At 47.2% G+C, this 26429-nt stretch overlaps 2 protein-coding genes across 4 annotated transcripts in view; one reads left to right on the forward strand and one right to left on the reverse strand.

Annotated features, from left to right (window-relative positions):
* Positions 1–3673: 3673 nt before the first annotated feature.
* LOC139360020 (uncharacterized) lies at positions 3674–24551 on the reverse strand. The gene is made up of 4 exons (XM_071085364.1): positions 24075–24551; positions 21572–22124; positions 11343–11447; positions 3674–9846 (listed from the first exon to the last, which is right to left on the reverse strand). Exons 1-3 carry the CDS (start codon positions 24549–24551, stop codon positions 11392–11394), a joined length of 1086 nt encoding a protein of 361 aa, XP_070941465.1. The 3' UTR covers positions 3674–9846; positions 11343–11391.
* LOC105478936 (SEH1 like nucleoporin) overlaps positions 24438–26429 on the forward strand; it is a 39056-nt gene continuing 37064 nt past the window's right edge. For 2 of the 3 annotated variants that reach the window (XM_071085731.1, XM_011736681.3), the window contains exon 1: positions 24438–24660. In XM_071085731.1, coding sequence (XP_070941832.1) covers positions 24550–24660 — 111 coding nt within the window. In that variant the 5' untranslated portion in view covers positions 24438–24549. The remainder of the gene's footprint in view (positions 24661–26429) is intronic. The other variant, XM_071085730.1, reaches the window with a different exon arrangement.

A 26429-nucleotide genomic window follows, 5' to 3' on the forward strand; every position in this document is an offset into this window, starting at 1 on the left:
GTTGAACTGAAAGCCTGAATCTAGCCAGTGATATTTCCACCCCAATTCTGTTGAGAATTAGTTAATAACCTTCAGCTTGGTATAATGCTTGTAAAATTTATTAGATTTGAATAAATAAATTGGAGAGAACCCTGACTTGGAAATTCACACATACATATATGCTACTATGGGAGAGAAAGGTACAATGAACTGTGAGTTTGTAAAATGTCACATTAAAGAATCATTATTTTGGCCAGGCGCGGTGGCTCAAGCCTGTAATCCCAGCACTTTGGGAGGCCGAGACGGGCGGATCACGAGGTCAGGAGATCGAGACCATCCTGGTTAACACGGTGAAACCCCGTCTCTACTAAAAAATACAAAAAACTAGCTGGGCGAGGTGGCGGGCACCTGTAGTCCCAGCTACTCGGGAGGCTGAGGCAGGAGAATGGCGTGAACCCGGGAGGCGGAGCTTGCAGTGAGCTGAGATCCGGCCACTGCACTCCAGCCTGGGTGACAGAGCGAGACTCCGTCTCAAAAAAAAAAAAAAAAAAAGAATCATTATTTTAAAACTTAAGTGACTTTAGGCCGGGCGCGGTGGCTCAAGCCTGTAATCCCAGCACTTTGGGAGGCCGAGACGGGCGGATCACGAGGTCAGGAGATCGAGACCATCCTGGCTAACACGGTGAAACCCCGTCTCTACTAAAAATACAAAAAACTAGCCGGGCGAGGTGGCGGGCGCCTGTAGTCCCAGCTACTCAGGAGGCTGAGGCAGGAGAATGGCGTAAACCTGGGAGGTGGAGCTTGCAGTGAGCTGAGATCCAGCCACTGCACTCCAACCTGGGCGACAGAGCGAGACTCCGTCTCAAAAAAAAAAATTAAAAAAATAAAAAATAAAAAAATAAAAAAGTAAAACTTTAGTGACTTTAATAAAAGCTGCTAAAAAATAAACTCAAGCTGGATCAAGGATTTAAATCTAAGACCTGAAACTATAAAACTTCTGAAAGATAACGTCAGAAAAACCCTTCTAGACGTTGACTTAGGCAAAGATTTCATGACCAAGAACCCAAAAGCAAACGCAATAAAAGCAAAGATAAATTGCTGGGACTTAATTAAACTAAAGAGCTTTTGCACAGCAAAAGGAACAGTCAGCAGAGTAAACAGGCAATCCACAGAGTGGGAGAAAATCTTCACAAGCTATACATTTGCAAAGGACTATTATCCAGAATCTATAAAGAACTCAAACAAATTAGCAAGAAAAAAAAATCCCATCAAAAAGTGGGCTAAAGGACATGAATAGACAATTCTCAAAAGGAGATATACAAATGGCCAACGAACATGTGAAAAAATGCTTAACATCACTAATTATCAGGGAAATGCAAATCAAAACCACAATGCGATACCACAATCCTGCAAGAATGGCCACAACAATTGAAAAATAATAGATGTTGGTGTGGTGCGGTGAACAGGGAACACTTCTACACTGCTGGCAGGAATGTCAACTAGTACAGCCACTATGGAAAACAGTGTGGAGATTCCTTAAAGAATTAAAAGTGGAACTATCACCATTTGATCCAGCAATCCCACCACTGGGTATCTATCAGAGGAAAATAGTCATTATACAAAAAATGTATTTACACATGCATGTTTATAGCAGTGCACAATTCACAATTGCAAAAATACGGAACCAAACCAAATGCCCATCAATCAACAAGTGGATAAAGAACTGTGATACACACACACACACACACACACACACACAATAGAATACTACTCAGTCATAAAAAGGAATGAATTAATGGCATTTGCAGCAACCTGGATGAGACTTGGAGGCTGTTATTCTAAGTGAAGTAACTCAGGAATGGAAAACCAAACATCATATGTTCTCACGAATAAGTGGGAGCTAAGCTATGAGGATGCAAAGGCGCAAGAATAATGCAATGGACTTTGGGGGCTCGGGGGAAAGGGTGGGAAGGGGATGAGGGATAAAACACTACAAATTAGACCAGGTGCGGTGGCTCATGCCTGTAATCCCAGCACTTTGGGAGGCTGAGGTGGGTGAATCACCTGAAATCAGGAGTTCAAGACCAGCCTGCCCAACATGGTGAAACCCCATCTCTACTAAAAATACAAAAATTAGCCAGGTGTGGTAGAAAGCACCTGTAATCCCAGCTACTTGGCAGGCTGAGGCAGGAGAATCGCTTGAACCTGGGAGACGGAGGTTGCAGTGAGCCGAGATAGTGCCACTGCACTCCAGCCTGGGTGACAGAGCCAGACTCAGTAAAAAATAAACAAACCCAACCTACAAATTGGGTGCAGTGTATACTGCTCGGATGATAGGTGCACCCAAATCTCACAAATCACCCCTAAAGAACATATTCATGTAACCAGACACCACCTGTTTCCCAGTAACCTATGGAAATAAAAATTTAAAAATAAACAAATAAAAGCTGCTAAAACCACGCAGCCTCCTTCACAGTGAAAAAGGTGTTGTGTTTTCCACGCCCATTTGCAAACTTTGTGCCAAACTAAATGTTAACAAGAACTTTAAAGAAAAGTTTCACCTCCAAACCGCAGTGCTCTGAAAGTGCAAAAACAGCAAAAAGTCAAACACAAACAAGCCTAAAGCTTTGTGAGGTCAGAAGAAACCATAGGTCATAGAAAAATACACTTTCCCTTTCACGCTCTCGGTGTCATACTTGGGGGCTGTCATGAGAGCGAGGGTGTCTGGGCTTAATACAGTCACCGTGCAGCACCTAAGCCATGATACCTCAGCCATCTGCGGGTAGCACGAGGAGGACGCTGAACAGGGATGGAGTGTGCACATCACTGACAGCGTTTTTATGTTGACTTTCCTCTCTGCATCAGCACCAAAACGTCTTCCTGTTAGCTTCAGTGGTCTCTGTGTTGTCAAGGAAAATGACCCATAGTAACTGTCTACTCATCAGCTTTGCCTGAGTCACACTTGTAAGGCTCTTGATGTGTAACAGGTTTATTAGTTTCCAAGCAGGCAGCATTGATTGGTAAAGGAGGAAATGACTCCATTTATACTATCAAGCAGCCTCTCTTACAGTAATCTTTTAGGCATTTCAACAGCAAAGTAGGCAGGCGTTTACCAAAAAAGCTTTCATAAGCACATCAAAGTTCATGCTTTAGCTGCTTAAGAAAAATAATTAACTATGGGACATTTCCATAAACAATAGAGCAGGCACAGTGGCTCATGCCTGTAATCCCAGCGCTTTGGGGGGCCGAGGCAGGTAGATCATCTGAGGTCAGGAGTTCTAGGCCAGCCTGGCCAACATGGTGAAACTCTGTCTCTACCAAAAATACAAAACATTAGCTGAGCGTGGTGGTCCTCGCCTGTAATCCCAGCTACCTGGGAGCTGAGGCATGAGAATCACTTGAACTCGGGAGGTGGAGGTTGCAGTGAGCTGAGATCACACCACTGCACTCCACCCTAGGCAACAAAGTGAGACTCCATCTCATAAATAAATAAGTAAATAAATAAATAAATATTTTGTCTTAATTACTAATTTGTAGAAGTCAATGTATCATTCAAGGCAATGAAGTTTAACATAATGTTCAAGAGCTCAAGATCATATACAAAGACCTGACCTCAAATTCCCCTCAAATGAAAAACAGTATGCCAGTAAGCTTGGTAAATAATTCATGGAAAAAAAAATACATTTCTAGAAAATGAATTTTTTAAAAATTTTATTCATTAGATTGCACTGTTTATAATAGCAACAAATTGGATGCCAAGCAGTAGAAGACTGGTTAAAATACTGGCACATAGTAAATGCTCACTAAACACTTACTGAATGAATACATGGATGATAATAGTTTCCATTGCTTCCAAAGCTCCCTTGCTTCCCTCCTATTCTCCAGGTTCCTGCTGATTCTGTGAGCCCCAAAAACTCTCCAATAAATCTTGTCTCTGTTTATGATTGCAACCCAAAAAAGCTGATGGATATATAATATTAAATGCGGTAAAAAAAAATCACTTTATACCAATTCCATTCTACAAACAATATTACATTTCAGTTCAGTATAATTATAAAGGTATAGCTTTAGAATTAGTTTGGTTGTTTCCTGATATACCAAATTCCACTTCAACCCTTAAGAAGTTTAAAAATAAAGTGAGCTGTCATCACTTGACATATGTATCAGAATGGAACACTGGTAATTAGGAGGACTTCTCGGAGATCATAGGCTCCAATGGAGAGAAATGTCCCAGATAATCACAAGGTGAAAAGAGGCACACCAGTGACAATTATGAAGACGCACAGGTTGGTGGCAGGCATACTGATTTAGTCGCAAGTAGAATCGGCCAAGTAGGACAGTGAAGAAGGATACTGAAGGATATTGAAAGGATACTGAAAAACAGGGTCAAGGAAAGCAGAAGGCACTCTTTACTGGAGGACTTAACACAAAATAGGTAGCAGGGAAATCCAAGATTATCCTAATTCAAAATACGGGACCTGAAGGAGAGAACTAGTAGGGGAAAGCAGTTCTATGCTGTAACTTTATACTCCGCAAGTACTGCCATCCAAACGACCTGCATTTGGGCTGGGTTCCGTGACTCACACCTGTAGTCTCAGCGCTTTGGGAGGCCAAGCGGAAGAATCATTTGAAGCCAGGAGTTCGAGACCAGCTTGGGTAACAAAGTGAGAGCCCGTCTGTGCAAAATAAAAAGTTAGCTGGGGCCAGGCGCGGTGGCTCACACCTGTAATCCCAGCACTTTGGGAGACCGAGGTGGGTGGATCATCTGAGGTCAGGAGTTCGAGACCATCCTGGCCAACATGGTGAAACTCCATCTCTACTAAGAATATAAAAATTAGCCGGGCGTGGTGGTGGGGCCTGTAGTCCCAGCTACTCGGGAGGCCAAGACAGGAGAATCACTTGAAGCTTGAACCTGGGAGGCAGAGGCTGCAGTGAGCTGAGATTGTGCCATTGCACTCCAGCCTGGGTGACAGAGCGAGACTCCATCTCCAAAAAATAAAAAGGTAACTGGACGTGGGGGTGTGCACCTGTAGGCCTAGCTACTTGGCAGGTTGAGGCAGGAGGATAGCTTGAGCCCAGGAGCTGGAGGCTGCCGTGAGCTGTGATCATACCACTGCACTCTAGCCTGGGCAACAGAGTAAGACTCTGTGTCTAAAACAAACAAACAAACAAACTGTATTTAATCTTCAAAGTAACCTTATGAGGAAGGTATTATTATCCCCAATTTAAAAGTGGGAGACCCAGACATTAAAGGTATGTATTTGTCTCAGCATGGGAGGCTCAGAGAGCAGAGACTGAGGCAAAGGCTCATGTGCTGTATGTTATCAAGGAGACGAAGCCCAGGGAGCAGGAGTAACAACCAAGGGAAATGACAAAGGGAAGGAGGAGGAGTCCATTGGAGAGCATGGTGTGGGGGTCAGTCACCCTGGATCCCACTGCACAGAAGTTACCCCACAGGGAGTTCATGCCCCACGTGCCTGGCCTGTGCATGCATGGGCGCTGAGAGGGCTATGACCATGCACCCCTGGCCTCATTGTCTACTGAGAACTCTGGGCAGAGGGCACTACGGGCAGGCAGGGTGGCGTGAGGTTACCTCTGCGTGAAGTCAGCTGGAGCCTTGCAGGGCTGATCACTGCAGAGGCAGCTGCATCTACAGAAGACCTAAGTGGTACCCAGGAGGTGCTAGACACCATGCTGTTCAGCAGGTCTGGGATTTGTTCTGAGTCTTCTAGTACATCTGGATAAGGGATGAAGGGATAAAGGCAAAGGAAGTGGTGGTTGAGTTAAATTCCAGGCTGTAGACAGTCTGAGAGTCATGCAGTTTAGGAGAATCCCAAGAATGTTCTTAGTATGACACAGGACTTTCCACAGTCTTATGGTTTGTGCTTCACAGGTAGACACTATATAAACTGTTCACGTACATGAGCATGATTTAAAACTTTAGGATACAAGAATGTATGAGTTGGCTTTCATTCATTTATGATTTGAACAAATATATTTGCATTTGCCAAAATGTATTAGTCCCTTATTCTACCTTGACAAAACCATGATCCGGGTACAATGAGGCATGAGAAACCTTGTTGGCAATTGCCTTCGTGCTGTCCAGAGGCAGAAGCATCGTTTCTAGGTGGGAGCTCCTGATTCCAAACCTCTTACCTGGAAGCAACCTTGAGTGGATGATAAAATCTCCCTTCTCACCTCCATCTTTTACATTGAAAACACCCTTAATTTAAGTGAGAAATGGAATCAGTATAATGATGAATGAATCACAAACACACACACACACGCACACACACACGTGACCCTCTTGCTTCAGCCCCCCAAGTAGCTGGGATTACAGGCGCCTGCCACCACACCTGGCCTAAAAATATAGACTAAGGTTTGTTTTTTAATTTAATTTCATTAGCACTGCAGATTACTCCATGAATATTGAGTTATTATTAGCAAGTTCTATAAGTTGACTGGAAAACATCTATCATAAGGCAGGGCAGCCACTAACGGGCAGACACAGGCGCCGTGCAGAAGAATCCATTACGTTGTCCTCCAGCATCACTGAGAAAAATGACTGTCTGGGAATTCATTGTGAAGACCTGGACTCTGCAAGGACTTTATAAATACCAATGTCAGCATATCCATTCATCACATAGAGTGGCTAATATGTATTTTTCAGGCAACTTTCTAAGAATTAAAATGTATTCATATAGAAAAATATCTGTCATTTATTTCTGTTGGATTCTAATTTATAATCATGAAAATCAATAATCTAATTTGAATTTACTTGCTCTTCTTACCATCATCTAAATCATTATTAAATGAAGCCAAGTGATATGCTTCTCTTCATCTCTAAGTGGAAATGCACATCCAATTTATTTTAAAACATTTTGCAAAGCAACATCACTTTCGGAAAACACTTAATAATTGCCTGGCAAATTATTCTCTATGGCCTGGTGCTATTCTTGTTGTATGCAAGAGCTCGGTGCAGGAAAACCTCAGGGGACTGAATAAGGAGCATCCTCCCGTTCTTTTTTTTTTTTTTTTTTTGAGACGGAGTCTGGCTCTGTTGCCCGGGCTGGAGTGCAGTGGCCGGATCTTAGCTCACTGCAAGCTCCGCCTCCCGGGTTCATGCCATTCTCCTGCCTCAGCCTCCCGAGTACCTGGGACTACAGGCGCCGCCACCTCACCCGGCTAGTTTTTTGTATTTTTAGTAGAGACGGGGTTTCACCGTGTTCGCCAGGATGGTCTCAATCTCCTGACCTCGTGATCCGCCCGTCTCGGCCTCCCAAAGTGCTGGGATTACAGGCTTGAGCCACCGCGCCCGGCCCATCCTCCCGTTCTAAAGATGGGCCAAAGGGAAAGAAGTCCAGACTCCATAATCTTTCTCCCAACACGTGGACGTTCAATTAGCTAAGTTTAGCTGTCCTGGCCCTTCTTGTGCTAATGGCTTGGTTTGTTCCCATCTCTGTGTTGCTCTCAGGAGCTGCAGGTGCCCTTTTCCATGCAGCACAGACAGAGCTGTGGAGGCACAGGGGAGACAGGGCACCCAGCTGCAGGGGAGTCCGAGGACTCAGTGCTGCCTCAAAGCCTGCGCTCAGCATGGCTCTTCCTCCTTCCGCACCGGAACTGCTTGCCCTCCTGTGTCCCCAGACCTAGAGGAGATATTCAAAATATGTAAGGGCCAGGACGGTGAGGGCACTGATGAATCAGAACAGATGCCCACCAGTCACTGAACGGGGACTTCCCAGCTAATGGTCAGCCCTGTCCAGACCCCTAACCCCTAACCTGCCTCCTCAGCTCTCCATCCACTCAGCCCCTTCAGAGTGTTTCTAGATACAAAGAGCAGCCAAATGTGTCAGGAGACACGGCCTAGGGCAAGACATGTGGGAGCAACATTCTGGTCTGGACCAATGACAAGGGACGATGAGCCTCAAGGAGGACGGTAGGAGAGAGAGAAGTGCCAAAGAGAGTAGAATAAAAAAGGGACAGGCCGGGCGCGGTGGCTCACACCTGTAATCCCAGCACTTTGGCAGGCTGAGTGGGGGCGGATCACTTGAGGTCAGGAGTTCAAGACAAGCCTGATCAACATGCAGAAACCCCGTTTCTACTAAAAATACAAAAATTAGACGGTCCTGGTGGTGCACACCTATAATCCCAGCTACTTGGGAGACTAAGGTGGGAGAACTGCTTGAACCTGGGAGGCAGAGGCTCCAGTGAGTCAAGATCGTGCCACTGCACTCTAGCCTGGGCAACAGAGGGACACTCTGTCTTAAAAAGAAAAAAGAAAAGAAAAAGCAGCTAGACAGATAGACACACACCCCGCTGGTGGGATACACGCAGTTGGGCCAGGTCTGCAGGGACTCGGACGATCTGCTCTGGCGCTCGCCCAACAGCTTGGAGTGGTCCGACTCATCTGGCAGGCAGGGGGCAGTCAGAGGGTCTGCTGTTTTGCATGTTTGCACCTGGGGCGTGGTCCTCAGAACAGGCAGGAGAGTAGAAGAGGGGGTAAAGCCCTTCAGGGTGCCGAAGGCCGTGTTCATATGCCTGACAGTATGTTCCTCTGCCAGGGAGACTGGCAGGTGCGCGTGCCCGGGAGGATCTGGGGAACGCAGGGTCCTGCACGTCCAGCTGGAAATGCCTGCCGAACTTCTTCCTCCTCTGTGTAGCGTTCTGTGTCCACTGCCTTTAGAGAAACCTTGTGCCATTTCACTGTGTGTGTTTTGTGACTCGCTGTCTATTGTGGCAGCAGCACACACACACATTTGCAGATAGATTCCAGAACAACAGTGGTAATTGACCGTTCACAAAAGCACTCGGCTCCCAGGTCATAAGCCACATTTTCTATATTATTTCTCTTTCTTCCAGGACAGAACTCCTGTGAGGAAGAGTCTGGCTCACAACCGTTTCTCCAATCACCTCCCTCGAAGAACATTAGGGTAGGAAGCTTCCTGGTGAAAGGACCTTTGTTCACCTGGATGCAGTCTTTGGCTCTGTCTCCCCTAGACATTCCTGGGAAAAGGGGAGCACATCTAAGGAAAACAAAGCTGCAGCTGGCCTCGTCAGTGGGACTTACCCTTGGAAGGTGACACCTAGCTGAAAGGCAGCCTGGAAGTGGTTTTTGTTCTGCAGTCAGCAGAGTATAATGACAACTATTGAAGAACCAGGCATACGACTAGTTGATTGATAGAAATGGAGCGTGGTGTAGTGCCTGGCCACTCACAATATGATCCATGGATCAGTATCAGCACTACCTGAAGCTTCTCAGAAAAAGAAGCACTTGGCCCCATCCCAGACCTATTGTGTCTGCATTTTAACAAGACCCCCAGGTGAGCTGTAGAAGTGAGCTGCAGTTTGAGAAGCCCTGGTGTGGTGTGCAAAGGTGCTGGACTTGGAGTTGGAAGATCTGGCTCCTTGTGCCAGCTCTGAGCCTTACTAACCATGTGGCCTCAGAGCCTCAGCTTCTTTATCTGCAAAATTGAGATGATCCTAATAATCTCTTCCAATATTTCCTTACACAGTTGCTATAAATCAGCCTAAAATAAATACATGAAAGCATTCTATAAATGTACATCACTCTGATTAAAGCACTATGATAATAAGGTCACATACGTTTAGTGTGGATCGATTCCTGTGTTGATGTTACCTAAAGCTGTATGTTGTCGCTGGCTTAGACAGTTGCTTGCAGACATGAGCCTTGATTCTCGGAGAATCCAAGTATGAGAGTGAACTGATTTAGGATTGCTGAATATGTGACATGTCTTGTGCCAATTTCAGCCTCGAAGGTTTGCATTTAGGATATCTGCAATGCCAGACTCCGTGCTACTGCCAACCCTTGCTGCCTGCACTGTTTCTGTCCTCCATTCCTTTCTTTCACTTGAAGTACAAGGCATTAAAAAACAGATAAATACCCCACGGAGATATTATTTTGTACAATTTCCTCATATATCTAAAGCATTATAATAACCCCCACACTCCTAGTCTTTTATCTATAGCAAATATTGGTGATCTGAAAATTTTGCCTAAAATAGAAGATATTCTCCGTAACTATGAGACATTTTAAGTTGAAACCTGATACTGTCCTGCAAATTTCATAATCTGTGCATGTAGTGGCAGCAGCGACATCTGCTTACCATCACTTAATTATTAAAACAGTCTTTCTAGAGCCCGATTCTCAACTCCATCTTAGAGGTGGGAAAATGGAGGTAAGAAGTCATTTTAGGTCATTTTAAGTGACTTGCCCAGGGTCACGTGGTAGGCAAGTGTTGGAGCCAAGTCAAAGCCAGGCGATTTCATTCCCAACCTCCATACTGACCCCAGCTTTGTCCTTCCAGGAAAAGGAGGAAAAAAGCACTAGGCCAATGGTCTCAACCTTGGCTACATGCTGGAGTCATCTGAGGAGCTTCGAAAACTACTAACGTCACATAGACCGGGAAAAAATATTCACAGCTCATTTATCTGACAAATGTCTTGTATATGGAATATATACAGAATTCCCACAAATAAACTAAAAAAAAGAGAAACAACACAGTGTTTAAAAATGGGCAAAAGACTTCAATACATGTTTCACAAAAGACAACACACGAATAGCCAATAAGCAAATGAAAAGATGCTCAACATCATTTGCAATCAAAGGACTGAAAATAAAATGACCATGAGACGTCCTTTCACACTCACTGGGAGGGTTAACATAAAAAAGATGATCACACCAATGCTGGCAAAGACGTGGGCAACGGAAGCTCTTGCACATGGCTCTGGGGAGTTTAAAATAGGACAGCCATGTGGGAGAACTAGAGCAAATCTTTATAACAACTTTAATCTTCAACCTAGAAATTCCTTCCTACATACTTAATGGGGAGAGAAACGAATAGGTTCCCAAGAGAGACTCCTCCAAGAATGCTCATACAACATTGTTCCAGTTTATCCAGTGTGACTAGAAAAATCCCCCACGCTGGTGAAATACAGCCGGCATTTTTCACGCCCATCAATCCCGCCTGTGCTCAGGAACTGAGAAGGGGCATAGCGGAGAGCTTTTGTCTGCCCCATGAGTGCCAATGTCGAGCACAGCTTGTCCCCAATGGCTCTGCCACTCACGCGCCAGCACTGGGGCTGGGCGGCTGAAGACTGGGCCGACCAGGACTTCCGTTTGGAGTGTCTGCAGTGGCCTCCCAGCATGGCGGGCTCAGAGCCCTAACGCCAGTGTTCCCAGAGAACTCCCAGCTCTGGGAAGCTGCCCAGCCTTTTTATTTGCACGGCCTTTTTAAACATAGCCTCAGAAGCAACATAGTGTCTGTAGTAGTCTACTCGGTCTACTGTCATAATAAAATGCCACCGATGGTGGCTTAAACAACAGATATTTATTTTTTTCTCACAGTTTTGGAGGCCGGAAGTCCAAGATCAAGGTGCCAGCAGGGTCAGATCCTAGCTTGTGAACAGCCACTTTCTTGCTGTGTGCTCCCAGTTCCTTCCCTCTGCACCTGTGCGGGGAGGGAGAGAGACTGAGATCTGGTGTCTCCTCTTTTTCTTATGAGGACATGCCAGGCCTGTTGAATCAAGGCCCCACCCTTATAACCGCATTTAATTGTAATTGTCTCCCTAAAAGTCCTACCTGCAAATACAGTCACACTAGGGATTAGGACTTCGACATGTGAATTTTGAGGGACACAGTTCAATCTCTTACTAGTCTCTATTAGTTGAAGCAATTGCAAACCCGCCTGGCTCCAGTGGGAGGGGCTATAGAAACCATTTCTGATGAGAGTGTCAAGGACTGTGGCCCTGCTTCAAAACCTCAGCCTCATTCATAATAGCCCAAAACTGTAAACAATTCAAAAATCAATCACCATCAAAATGGGTAAACACATCATGATATATTCATGTAACCAAACGTTACTCAGCAATAAAAAGGAACATACAGCCACATGGGTGAATCTCAAAAACACTGTTTTGAGCAAAAGAAGCCAGACCTACCAAAAAAACAAGCCATGTGATTCCATTTATATGAAGTCTAAGAAGAGATAAAACTCATCTATTGTGATGGAAGTCTGAAAGTGGTTGCCTCTCGGGGTTGGAGTTCATTGCAAGGGGCATTACGGACATAACTTTCAGTTGTGACGGGGATACTCTGTATGTCGTTTTGGATGGCGGTTACAGGGGTGTCTACAACTGTCAAGTGTCTTTGAAGTAAACATCTAATACATGTATATTTCCGTGTCATGTAGATTATTCTCTATTTACAAAAGGAATGATGATGACGATGCTGGGTCCTACTCCCAGAGATTCTCATTCAGTTAATCTGGGGCAGATCCTGGGCAAGAGGATCTTCAAAAGTTTTCCACGGGATTCCAAGGGAAAGTGAGGCTGAGGACCCCTGTGCCAGGCCAGGGCGGTTCTCAGCGGGAGGGAGGCCGACAGAGCATCCTTCGTGAGAATCAATGCTTGCTGTGTAACAGATGGCCACACACTTCGCGTAAAACAACTCAAATTTGTTCTTACGGTTTTAAAGATCAGAAGTTTAACATTTGTCTTAAGGAGGCCCTGGAGAATATGCATTCTGCTTTAGTCTGTTTGGGCTACTATAACAAAATACCACAAACTGGGCGACTTCTAAGCAACAGGAATGTATTGCTCGTAGTATGGAGGCTGGGAAGTGCAAGATCAAGACGGATTTGGTGTCTGGTGAGGGTTCATCTTCTCACTGGAAGGGGCAAGCTAGCTCTTTCACAAGGATGCCAATTTCAATCACGAGGGTCCACCATCGTGACCTAATCACCTCCCCAAGACCCCACCTCCCAATATCATCACTTGGGGGTTAGAAGGAAACACATGAATTTGGGGAGACACAAACATTCAGACCATAGCACCTGCCCTGCCCCTTCCAGCTTCCAGGGCTGTCTATTTGCTCTGGAAAGAGTTACCCTATCTTTCAAGCAACTGCGCTTTGTTGTAAGCACTGAGAGCAAACCGCGTTTTGTTCTGGAGAAAGACACTATTGTTTGTCTTCCACGGCTGTTCATTTCACCAACATTCTTGAAAAGGTAACCCAGAACAAAGGGAAGCCGGCGTCTCACTGCAAGACATGGCCACATCACTCTAATCACAACACCTCCTCTGACACTGACCCTCCTGCGACCCCCTTACAAGGACTGTTCCGTCACACGGGGCCCACCCAAATAAGCCAGGACCATCTCCCCATCTCAAGGCTCTTAACTTGCTCACATCTTCAAAGGTCCTTAACCATGTAAAGTAACCTATTCACAGGTGCTGGGGAGTGGGACATGGGCATACTTGGGGGGCCATTATTCAGCCACCACACTGTGCCATTCAAAGTGAACTTTGTTGAGATGTCGGAGCGAGTACTAAATCTCTACCTAGAATATTGGAATCCAAAGGGCTCAGAAAGTTTCCAGAGCCATCTCAAACTATTTCTTAAAAGTGACCTACAAAAAATTTTCCGTGTCTCCCTAGACTATAGCATTACACAGCAGCTGTCCCAAATAAACAGGCCCTGGGGTAGTGGTCGCATTAACCGAAAACTCAATTTTCTTTCTCAGGTCCCAGGACAACAAGCCCCATTACAACATAAGAACTTGGGAACAGTAACTGCCCTTTGTGACAAGGGGAAGAGGACGTGCAAACGTTAGTTACAATAGCAGTGAGGAGTACCGGTGGCGGCATGCACTCCTATTTCTCCCTTTACAGAAAGATTGAAGTGGATCCCAGCTGATTCTTACAAGCATGTTGGTAGGACTGATCATGGAGCATTCTGTCTTCCTCCCTGTCTCTCTCCAAACATTTTAAAGAACTTGCTGTGTGCTGGGCAAAGAATGCTTGCGAAGACCCTGTGCTTCCTTCCCCACTCTCTCATTCTTCCAGTGTCTTCCAGAGGCAATTCCTGCAGTTCTTGCAGTGGTTGCCAGTTTCCCTGCTTATAGCCAATTGCTCTCCTCGGCTTACAGGATGAAGTCCAGAGCCTCCAGTCTGGCATCTGGGGTCCCGTCTTGTCTATGCAGTGTTCTCCCCCAGGACTCAAAAAATGAATCTCACACCTCAACAAATTCCATCTGAATAGGGACACCCAGCCATTTTTTATTGTGTTGCTTAAACACGGAATTCTTGACATAAAGCACCATAAAGTTTCCTTCCTGCAGTTTACAGTGGAGGACGCTGGAGCCGCTGGACACCATGGTGGTCGCCACGATCACAACGGCCTGAGAACTTCTCTGGCCCTGCAGTTTACAGTGGAGGACGCTGAAGCTGCTGGACACCAAGGTGGCTGCCATTGCCACCACGATCACAATGGCCTGAGAACTTCTCTGGCTCAAGGCCTGCTTCCTGATGCCAGCCACGTCTGACTCTGCCTGGCTACACTGACCTCTTCCTGCCCAAACTCCAGAGGCCCATCTGTTCTGCTACTTACCTGTCACCTAGGAATGGTCTGATCTCAGTCACCTGACAAACTTCTGGAAAGTCAAATGTGTCACACTAGAAGAAGGTTGGATCCCTGAAACCCATCCATGAAGACCTGAGCAGTCCCAGGATGTCGGCTAAGAAACTACTGGACTAGGCCATCTCTGAGGTCCTTTCCTCCAGTGAAAGTCTGTAATTCTGTAATTTTACTCCAATTGTGTCCTTTCAATACATAATACAAATTATAGTGGGAAGAAAAGGTCCCAGGGAAGTCATCAGGGAAGACCCGCCCTTCCCTAGTCCCAGCCACTGCAGGCGTCCCAGGCCTGCAACACACACCCTTCTTGGCAAGGCAATCCAAAACGCTCTCTGACTCCGTCACAGGAAAGAGATTGAGCCCTTCATCCCTGCCCCAACTGTTGCTGCTTGTACACTAGGAGAGTGGCTAGAATAGCAAGGGTTTCCCTCAACAGAAAGACTGTTGACCTAAGGTAGAAAGGTGGCTCTCCTGGGCTCCTGCCACCTGGCTCTGCCCTTCTCAGCACTGCTACTGCCTCTGCAAGAGCCTCCTCTCGCCTTGGACCTCAATCAGAAAGGAAAACATGCACTCGGGGCTTCTTTTGGTTTAGAAAGGCTCTCCCCTCCAGAGCAGGCGTGAGGAGCAAAGGACGTCTGCATGACGTTGTCTCCAGTGCTTGCCAGGGGGAGACAAGAACACCACTGCCCAAAAGTTCCAGAGGGGAATGCCACTCAAGGCCATGGGCCCAGGCAGCCCGTTACTGTGCAGATGGCAGCCTCCTGGTGCAGAGGACTGATGTGACTCCTCAGAAAGCCGAGAGGTGCCATTCTGCAGCCGCCTTCTCCATTCTAGCAGCACACTTTTCTCCCTCACCACACCTCCCAGGGGAAGAGGACCCTCCTTATCCTCTATACTCCTCTTGCCAGACGAGTCTCCCTGGGTGTTTCACATTTTTGCACATCTTGCAGTCTTTGCATGTTTGCCTTCCCTTTGTTCTGAGTTACCTTTTCAACGATGTTGGCGAAATGAACAGCCTTGGAAGACAAACAATAGTGTCTTTCTCCAAAGCAATGGGCAGTTTGCTTGCACTGCTTACGGCAAAGGGAAGTTGCTTGGAAGATAGAAAAAGCGGCTCTTTCCAGAGCAAATGGGTAGGCAGGCTTACTGCCCACTGTCAAACATTCAGGGCCCCCACGCTCAGAGATTGTCCTGAATTGCAAGCCACTGCCTGTGCAGGTGTCATCCGACCCCACATGCTGGGACTCAGACAGGGCAAGGAAATGTGGGTACTATGGCTCTAGTGATTGTTGCAAATAATAACACGGCTTCTAGCTGGGCACAGTGGTTCATGCCTGTAGTCCCAGAACTTTGGAGGTGCTGAGGCAGGAGGATCGCTTAAGCCCAGGAATTTGAAGCTGCAGTGAGCAATGATTGCATCACTGTACTCCAGCTTGGACCACAGAGTGAGACCCTGTCTATAAAATAAAAATTAAAAAACAAAACACAGCTCCTGCCAGTATCCATATCCACGAGTCTGTGACAGCCCAGCGCATTAGCTGGCAAGGAAAGTCCCAGACCCTCCAGGGCGTTGACACTGCCTAGTGCTGGGCTCAGGGCTCATCAGCCCTCTCCTTTCTCCCGCCACAGTTTACTTCTGTGAAGGCCTTCCACGTCCTCAGCACTTCAATTTTATTTTATTATTATTTTATTATTATTATTATTGAGACAGAGTCTCACTCTGTCGCCCAGGCTGGAGTGCAGTGGCACGATCTTGGCTTACTGCAGCCATCACTTGCCAGGCTCAAGCAATTCTCCTGCCTCAGCCTCTGAATAGCTGGGATTACAGGCACCCATTACCACATCCAGCTAATTTTTGTATTTTTAGTAGAGATGGGGTCTCGCCATGTTGGCCTGGCTAGTCTTGAACTCCTGACCTCAAGTCATCTGCCTGCCTCGGCCTCCCAAAGTGCTGGGATTACAGGCGTGAGCCACCGCGCCTGGCCAATTTTATCGACTCAATTAACATCAAATTTAGAAATGTAAAGATGTTATTTCCAGTTTGAGGATAAGCTGTCTGCCCTGTGACAGACCACTGAAAAACTCAGCTGTGGCTGACACCTAGGAATTTGCAGTTACAGGACTTTGCCAAGTTCCATATGAGATGTCGTAGTGCCACCTGCTGGCTCCTGTCTCACAGGCACACCACACATGCAGACGGTGGGTCTTACCCCACGGTGCACGCACAGCTCACGGATGAACCTGAGGAAAGCAGGGATGAAGCTCACAAATGTCGTGCAGAACAAAAGGAGCTGGGTAGGAAAAGTGTAGATTGTGTAATTTCTTTTTTTTTTTTTTTTTTTTGAGACGGAGTCTCGCTCTGTCACCCAGGCTGGAGTGCAGTGGCCGGATCTCAGCTCACTGCAAGCTCCGCCTCCCGGGTTCCCGCCATTCTCCTGCCTCAGCCTCCCGAGTAGCTGGGACTACAGGCGCCGCCACCACGCCCGGCTAAGTTTTTGTGTTTTTAGTAGAGACGGGGTTTCATTGTGTTAGCCAGGATGGTCTCGATCTCCTGACCTCGTGATCCGCCCGTCTCGGCCTCCCAAAGTGCTGGGATTACAGGCTTGAGCCACCGCGCCCGGCCGATTGTGTAATTTCATGCACAGGTAATTTCATACAAAACAAGTGAAATGTCACAAAACAAATGAAACTAACTGTACGAGTCAGGTTTTCACAGAGAACTAATAGGAGATACATGGATATATTTTAAAGGAATTTATTTAAGGGAATTGGCTCATGTGATTGTGGGGCCTGGCTGGTCTATAATCTGTAGGGCAGGCCAGCAAAGCAGAAAGTCTGGCAGGATTTCTGTGTTACAGTCTTAAGGCAGAATTCCTTCTTCTTCCCTGGGAAACCTCAGTCTTTGCTCTCAAGTCCTTCAACTGAATGGGTGAGGCCTACTCTCATTATTGAGGGTAATCTCCTTAAAGTCAATGGATTATAGATATTAGTCACACCTACAAAATATCTTCAGAGCAACTTCTAGACCTAGTGTTTGAGCAAACAACTGGGCACCATAGCTTAACCACAGTGGTGCATAAAAGTAACTGCTGCAGGCTGGGCGCGGTGGCTCATGCCTGTAATCCCAGCACTTTGGGAGGCTGAGGTGGGTGTATCATGAGGTCAAGAGATCAAGACCATCCTGGCTAACACAGTGAAACCCCGTCTCTACTAAAAATACAAAAATTAGCTGGGCGTGGTGGCGGGCGCCTGTAGTCCCAGCTACTCAGGAGGCTGAGGCAGGAGAATGGTGTGAACCTGGGAGGTGGAGCTTACAGTGAGCCAAGATCGTGCCACTGCACTCCAGCCTGGGCAACAGAGCAAGACACCGTCTCAAAAAAAAAAAAAAGATTCTGTTCTTCTAGAATCACTCTCAGTATAAAATCTGTATCAGTCAGGGTTCTCCAGAGAATAAAGACAATATTTACATCTTTCTGTCTTATTTCTAGGAATACAAAAGTGTTTTATTTTAAGCAATTTGCTCATGTGATTGTGCAGGCTGTTAAGTCTAAAATTCTTAGGACAAACTGGTGGGCTGGATATGGGCTAGGAAATGATGTTGCAGTCTTGAGTCTCTAACTTGTAGGGTAGATTAGGAACTCAGGAAGGATTTCTGTGTTACAGACTTGAGGCAGAATTCTTTTTTTCTTTAGGAAACCTGAGTCTTTTATCTTAAGGCCTTCAATTGGATAGATGAGGCCCAGCTACCTTATCAAGGTTAATCTCCTTTACTTAAAGGCAACTTGTAGGGACAAGAGTGACTTTTTCATTTTTTATTTTTATTTTTTTTTTGAGATGGAGTCTTGCTCTGTCACCCAGACTGGAGTGCAGTAGTGTGATCTCAGCTCACTGCAATGTCCGCCTCCCCAGTTCAAGTGATTCTTGTGGCTCAGCCTCCTGAGTAACTGAGATTACAGGCAGCCACCACCGCGCCCGCCTAATTTTTTTATTTTTAGTAGAGACGGGGTTCCACCCTGTTGGCCAGTCTGGTCTTTAACTCCTGACCTCAGGTGATCTGCCTGCCTCAGCCTCCCAAAGTGTTGAGATTATAGGCGTGAGTCACCGCCCCTGGCCAATTTAAAATGCCAATCTACCACGTAAGTTCCCACTAACCCTGAGTTTGAGAACGCTTCCAAAATGTCTAGTTGATATATTACTATTTGTGTAGGAACACCTATTTATTGTACGTTGCCTCCAAAACAACCTTTGCTGTTGCAGAAATCACAGGCTGACACCATAGCCACCTGCCCATTCCTTCCAGAGCACGTATGCTTTTTTCCCAAGATATAAGCTGTGTGTCTGGGGGGTTGTGGAGTGGAGATCTACCTGTCTTGCAGCCACCCAAGACCGCAAGACCCAAGACTTCTGTCTGTAAGTTCCCCTAGTAAGTCAATAAATACAATCCCCTAATAAATTCCCCAAAATAGAATGCTGTAATAAATCGCCCAAAACTGACAAACTGGATTTGTCTGCCTCTTTCTTTGGTTTCTCAGCTCCTTCAGCAGTTGGGGGTCGCTTTGCATATATTAATATGACCCTTTCACGGAACACAACTGATTGCAGATATTAATCACATCTACAAAATACCTTTATAGCAACATCTAGACTAGTGTTTGAGCGAAGAACTGGGCTTCATAGCCTAACCATGGTGACACATAAAATTAATCATCACACCAACCTATGTCGTTAGGAAGGAAGTCGGTAGTTACTGCTTGGGGAGGGGTGTAAAGACGAGAAGGGACCACAGAAGAGCTTTAAAGGTGTGAGTCATGCTCCCTTTTTCGAGGTGGTGATGGCTGCATGAATGTGTTTAGTTTGCGAAAATCCAATGAGCTGTACATTTATGATATGTGTACATTTTGGAATCTATATTACACTTCATTGAAAAGCAAAATGTTAAGAAAAAAGATAGTAAGACAAAAAGCAATGGAAACAAGAAAAAAAGCCTTACATCAGATATGGAGACTTTACAAATTGCAAGAAATTAACATATATAACTCTATATTAATAAGTTTAAATATTTTGGTGAAATGACTGATTATTTATTTACTTGAGACAGTGTCTCACTCTGTTGCCCAGGCTGGAGTGCAGTGGCACAATTTCAGCTCACTGCAACCTCTGCCTCCTGGGCTCAAGTGATCCTCTTCCTGCCTCAGCCTCTTGAGTAGCTGAAATACAGGCGTGCGCCACCACACCTGGCTAATTTTTTTTTTTGTAGAGATGAGGTCTCACTATGTCGCCCAGGCTGGTCTTGAATTCCTGAGCTCAAGCAATCCTTCTACTTCGGCCTCACAAAGTGCTGGGATTACAGGCATGAGCCACCATGCCCAGAACAAAATGGCCGATTTTTTAAAGGAAGATATAAATGATCAAAATTGTCTCCACAAAAGGTAAAAAATCTGAAGAGGCCATGAATAAAATAATTTTAAAAGGTAGTTAAAATTAACTATACTTATCATCACCAAAGGCATCAGGCTGATAAAATTTTGTGAATGTCATCTACAAAATTTTCACGGAATCTTCTACAAAATCTTCATAGGAATCTATTTAAACTGGCCCAGAGCAGGAAAAAAATGTGAAAGCTTCTTAACTAATTGTAGGTTATTTATTTATTTATTTATTTATTTATTTATATTTTTGAGATGGAGTCTCACTCTGTTGCCCAGGCTGGAGGGCAGTGGCACAATCTCAGTTCACTGCAACCTCCACCTCCAGGGTTCCAGCGATTCTCCTGCCTCAGTCTCTCGAGTAGCTGAGATTACAGGCGCTCACCACCACACCCAGCTAATTTTTGTATTTTTAGTAGAAACAGGGTTTCACCATCTTGGCCAGGCTGGTCTCGAACTCCTGACCTTAAGTGATCTGCCTGCCTCAGCCTCCCAAAATGTTGAAATTACAGGTGTTAACTGTCATGCCTAGCCTTCATTGTAGATCGCATTCTTTCCAGCATACGAACTGGAAACCTCCAAATTTGCTTTCCCAGACTCTTATTAGCTCTCTATTTCTAGTTGGGTTCTGCCATTGAGAGACATAGGGGATTCAGATGTAGGAAGAAGAAGACCTTTTATCCAATTTGTGGAGGCAGCTCACACAGCTGAGCAGTGGTGGCAATGGGTGAGCCTGGCTTCCTGCTCAGAGGTGATTTGAACAGCAGCAGTAGCAGCAGCACTCAGCACTAGCACCGGCAGTAGTAGCAGAGGATCCGTGAACCTCAGCTGTTCAGAGTTTGTGGGCTCCTATGGCTGCTGCTCTGCTGGATGCTTGCAGTGTAAGCTGGAGTATTGGCTCCTGGCTTTCTGCCCGTTGGTGGTAAAGGTGCCAAAGTCAGCAGCCTCAGAGAGTCAATCATGGTAGCTCTGGGTAAAACTATTTTCCCTTTCACACTTCCAGCCCAGAGTTTCCCGTAGTTACTAGTCCCTGGGTAATCTCACATGTTCCCTTTTTGCTCTTAATTAACCCCTCGGATATATTTGTAACCAGTTTCCCGTGTTAAATTCCTTTTTTTTTTTTTTTTTTTGAGATAATGTCTCCCATTTTTTTTTTTTTTGAGATAATGTTGCCCAGGATGGAGTGCTGTGGCACAATCTCAGCTCCACCACCACTCCTGGAGCTATTTTTTTGTATTTTTATTTTGTATTTTTAGTAGAGATGGGGTCTCGCCACATTGCCCAGGCTGGTCTTGAACTCCAGAGCTCAGATAATCTGTCCGCCTCGGCCTCCCAAAGTGCTGGATTATAGGATAACTTAGCCACCAGGCCCAGCTGACACAACCACTTTGGAAGACAGTTTGTAAGTTTCTTGTAAAACCAGGCCAGGCACAGTGGCTCATGCCTGTACTCCAAGCACTTTGGGAGGCCAAGGCAGGAGGATCGCTTGAGCCCAGGAGTTTGAGACCAGCCTGGTCGACATGGTGAAACCCCACCTTTACAAAAAATAGAAAAATTAGCTGGGTGTAGTGGCACTGTGCCTGCAGTCCCAGCTACTCGGGAGGCTGAGGGGGGAGGACCATCTGAACCCAGGGAATTTAAAGCTGCAGTGAGCCATGATTGTCTGCCATGACAGAGTGAGACCCTGTCTCAAAAAACACAACAAAACCCCCCAAAACAAAGCTAAACTTACTCTGACTATATGCGCCAGCAATCATGCTTCCTGGTATCCATCCAAAGGAGCTGCAAACACGTCCACACAAAAACCTGGTATCCATCCAAAGGAGCTGCAAACACGTCCACACAAAATCCTGGTATCCATCCAAAGGAGCTGCAAACACGTCCACACAAAATCCTGGTATCCATGCAAAGGAGCTGCAAACACGTCCACACAAAATCCTGGTATCCATCCAAAGGAGCTGCAAACACGTCCACACAAAATCCTGGTATCCATGCAAAGGAGCTGCAAACACGTCCACACAAAATCCTGGTATCCATGCAAAGGAGCTGCAAACACGTCCACACAAAATCCTGGTATCCATGCAAAGGAGCTGCAAACACGTCCACACAAAAACCTGGTATCCATGCAAAGGAGCTGCAAACACGTCCACACAAAAACCTGGTATCCATCCAAAGGAGCTGCAAACACGTCCACACAAAAACCTGGTATCCATGCAAAGGAGCTGCAAACACGTCCACACAAAAACTTGCACACAGATGTTTGTAGGAGCTTCACTGACAATTGCCTAAACACAGAAACAACCAGGATGCCCGTTAGTTGGTGAATGAATAAACATTGTTACAGCCTGACAATGGAATATTATTCAGCACTAAAAAGAAATGAACTATCAAGACAAGACATGGAGAAAGCTTAAATGCGTATTACTCTAAAGAAGGAAGGCAATCTGAAAAGGCTGGCCACTCCCAGATTCCCATTATATGCCATTCTGGAAAAGTCAAAACCATGCAGTCAGTGCAAAGATCAGCGATTGCCAGGTGTTGTCGGAAGAAAGGGATGAACAGGAGCACTAAGGATTTTCAGGGCAGTCAAACTATTCCGCGTGATACCATAACGGTGGATTCATGTCATTATATATTTGCCAAAACCCATAGAATAAAACACCAGGAGTGTTTTGAGATAATGTCTCCCTTTTTTTTTTTTTTTTTTTTTTTGAGACAATGTTGCCCAGGATGGAGTGCTGTGGCACAATCTCAGCTCCACCACCACTCCTGGGGATATTTTTTTTTTGTATTTTTATTTTGTATTTTTAGTAGAGACAGTGGTCTCGCCACGTTGTCCAGGCTGGTCTTGAACTCCAGAGCTCAGATAATCTGTCCGCCTCAGTTTCCCAAAGTGCTGGATTACAGGGTAACTTAGCCACCAGGCCTGAACTTTGGGTGATAATGACGTGTCAATGTAGGTTTACTGATTATAACAAAGGTACCACTTTGGTATGGGACGTTGACAGTGGAGGATGCTGTGCATGTGTGGCAGTACGGGTACATGTGGGAACTCTATTTTCTGCTCAATTTTGCTGTGAACCTGAAAGTGTTCTAAAAACTAAAGTCTAATTAAAAAAATCCACTGTTTCACCTAATTCAACGCTTCACTTCCACTCTGATCATCTTTGGTAACCACTGATCTGTTTACTGTGTTTATTTACATTGAATTAAAAGAATTTTTAAACTGTTTTGGTATTTTAATAATATTCAATATATTTTGATTGGACTTTCATAGTGAGCACTTTCTTTGGATATGAGTGTCTTTGACCCTCAAAAAAGTTATAGTTGTTATCAGTTATCATAAGAGGTGGGGTACACCTCTTAAGGTAGCAATACAATCTTATTTACGGTTGAAAAAGGTCATTTCGCCACTTCTGTTTGCAGGTTTCTGTGCAATCCGTCAGGGGACAGCTGGGACCAATCATTTAAAAACCTTTCCAGCCTGCTAATCTTACCATACCTCACATTCTTGTCATTTCTGGCCAAAATCCAAAGGGATTTCCTACAGCCTCATTTTTAGTGTTTTTTTTCTTCTGTACTTTCGCTCCCCTGACGCAAGCTTCCACCGTCTCCATCCTAAACTTTCCCACTACGCCCTCCAGAATGCCTTTTCCTATAAGCAAGCCCCCTGAGTCGCTGGCGTCTCGGAAGAGGCTCCTCCACTCTCCGTTGTGGCGGAATCCGTGATCCGAGCCAGGCGTCCTCCCGGGGGTCTGGTCCTCTTCACCTCCTTTCCCCGAGGACTCCGCCTCCCGGCGAGCAGGCGGCCCAGTTCCCCGGCCGCTTCCTTCCCCCGGGATGACGTTTCTACCGGCGGCCTCTGGTAATTCCTACTGTTTCCCTACCCCGTGGTGGCTCCTGGAACCCCCGGGCCCGGTCTGCCGGCAAAACGTTGACGCATTTAAACTAGTACTTCCGATCCTCTCCTCCCCGTCCAGCCTGCGCTCTTCGGCGGCCGAGCCTGGACTGCCCGTCATGCCCTCAGGCGTCTCCCCGGCCCTCCCGGCTCCTCGGCCGTCCCTGCGGAGCGCGGCTCCTGACCACGCCCACGGCTCGCCTCCTCCACCCGCTCCGCGCGCCTCGCACGTGTCTGGGGGAAACGAGGACCGCGAGAGCAGTCTTCACTTTCTCATCCTTCTTCATTTCACAGTATACAAATAACCTCTTACTGCTTCTCATCACACGTAACTCGCCTTTTGCAGAGCAACCTCCGCCGCCGAACGCTCAGAGCCCGGAGGCACCCGCACCAGTCCCGCAGGACGTGCGGCGCCGAGGACAGGGCGGGGCTTGAGGGGGCGGGAGGGCGGGGCGAGGCATGACGGCCCGGGGGGTAGGCGGGGCTTACGGGACAGGGGGCGGGGCGAGGCTTGAGGGACCGAGGGGTGGGGCGAGTCATGATGAGCCAAGGCCTGGGCGGGGCTTGAGGGGCCAGGGGACGGTGTGGGGCTGGACGGGCCCGTGGGTGGGGCGGGGCTTGAGGGACCGGGGTGTGGGCGGGGCTTGATGGGCAGGGGCGGGGCGGGGCTTGATGGGCAGGGGCGGGGCGGGGGCGTGGGCAGCACGCGCCGTGCGCTCCCGGGCTGCGAGGTCGGGCGAGGCTGCGGGCCGCGCGCCGCCGCCGCTGCCGCCGCCACTGTCCTCTTCGGAGGCGCGGGCCCGACGGAAGCCATGTTTGTGGCTCGCAGCATCGCGGCGGACCACAAGGATCTCATCCACGATGTCTCTTTCGACTTCCACGGGCGGCGGATGGCGACCTGCTCCAGCGATCAGAGCGTGAAGGTGCGCGCGGCGCTTGCGGGCGGGGCCGAGCCCGGAAGGAGGGGGAGTGGGTGGGCGGTGCGGGGAACACGGCTGTGTCTGGGTTTCAGTGACGCCGCGGGAAGCTGTGGGGTGGCGGCCGAGCCCTGGCTGGACGGGGCGGAAGCCCTCCCCGCCCGCGTATTGTGGGGTCACGGCGGCCTCGCGGGCCGCGCTCCCGTGCGCCTGCGCAGCTGGTGCCGCGTGCGCGCTCCCGCCCGCAGAGGACGCCGGGCTTTCGCTCGGGCAGCGCTGCGGTGGCTGCGGGCGGGAACCCGGGGGCGGGAACCCGGGGGCGGGAACCCGGGGGCGGGAACCCGGGGGCGGGAACCCGGGGGCGGGAACCCGGGGGCGGGAACCCGGGGGCGGGAACCCGGGGGCGGGAACCCGGGGGCGGGAACCCGGGGGCGGGAACCCGGGGGCGTCCCGCCGTCCGCCTGGGCGTGGCGTGTCTTGCCCGCACTGTTCACTCGAGGACCTGCAGTGGGACCTGGTGGGAGACTGCCTGGCCGGCGCTGTGTCGAGTTCTGTGCCCCGCAGGTGTTCTCTTACTGGGGCACATGGTTTTCTCCCTGGGTTCAGAGCAGAAGCTCACTTTGTTACGCCAAGGAAGAAAAATACAAACCGTTTACATCCAATGACTTCTCTGCTTGCTGCGCAGGAATGGGAGGGTTTGTTTCTTGAAGTTCCTGTAAAAGTCTGTAGACACTTCCGACAAGCAGAATTTCTTTTTTTTTTTTTTTTTTTTTTGAGACAGAGTCACTGTCACCCAGGCTAGACTGCAGGGGCACGATCTCGGCTCACTGCAACCTCCGCCTCCCGGGTTCAAGCGATTATCCTGCCTCAGCATCCCCACGTACCTGGGATTACAGGTGCGCGCACCACGCCCGGCTAATTTTTTGTTTGTATTTTTTAGTAGAGATGGTGTTTCACCATGTGGGCCAGGCTGATCTTGAACTCCTGACCTCGTGATCCGCCCGCCTCGTCCTCCCGAAGTGCTGAGATTACAGGAATGTGGGGATGCTATATGGGATTTAGGGACCTCCCAGATGTGTTGCAGGATGAATGAAAGCTGGAGTGCGGCTTATTTTGGTTCTCGACAACTCCAGAGTCACTGAAAATCTAAAGGACAGTTTTTCCTTTTTCACATTCGAGTTTGATACCAATGATCTCTCAAAGATAAACTTTTTATAGGTAGTGTTGCAGTTCTTAAACGATGTAGTTTCTTTTTTTGAAACAAGTTTATTTTTGTTGTAATAAACTACGTTAACCGTTTTAAAGTGTAGAATTCAGTGACATTGAGCACAGCATTCACATTGCTGGGCAGCGTCACCACTGCTCATCTCCAGAACCTTTTCATCATCCTAAACTGAAACTCTGTACCCGAGAGCACCCTGTTGCCTCCAGCTCACCCTCTGGTAACCTCTTTTCTACTACTTTCTATTAATTTGCATATTCTAGGTACCTCAGATAAATAGAATCATAGAATATTCGCCCTTTTATATTTGGTTTATTTCACTTAATTTTTTTTTCTTTTTCCTTTTTTTTTTTTTGAGACAAGGTCTGGCTCTGTCACCTAGACTGGAGTGCAGTGGTGCGATCTTGGCTTTTTGCAGCCTCAACATCCCAGGTTCAAGCGATCCTCCCACCTCAGCCTCCCCGGTAGCTGAGACTACAAATGCACGCCACCACGCCTGCCTACAAATTCTTTTTGTAGAGGCAGGGTCTTGCTGTGTTGTCCAGGCTAGTCT

This window comes from Macaca nemestrina, chromosome 19, assembly GCF_043159975.1.
Source record: "Macaca nemestrina isolate mMacNem1 chromosome 19, mMacNem.hap1, whole genome shotgun sequence".
In the NCBI taxonomy this organism is placed as follows: domain Eukaryota; kingdom Metazoa; phylum Chordata; class Mammalia; order Primates; family Cercopithecidae; genus Macaca; species Macaca nemestrina.

Bases quoted from the DNA above. Each gene is read 5' to 3' on its own strand.
- LOC139360020 (XM_071085364.1), bottom strand. From the start codon at position 24,551: ATGGCTTCCGTCGGGCCCGCGCCTCCGAAGAGGACAGTGGCGGCGGCA. The intron at 22,125-24,074 runs GCGAGTTACGTG...TTCTGTGTTTAG, and splicing joins CGGAGGTTGCTCTGCAAAAG to GCAATTGTCAGTGAAGCTCC. The intron at 11,448-21,571 runs GTAAGTTTAGCT...CTCCCCGCACAG, and splicing joins TGCTGGCGCATATAGTCAGA to GTGCAGAGGGAAGGAACTGG.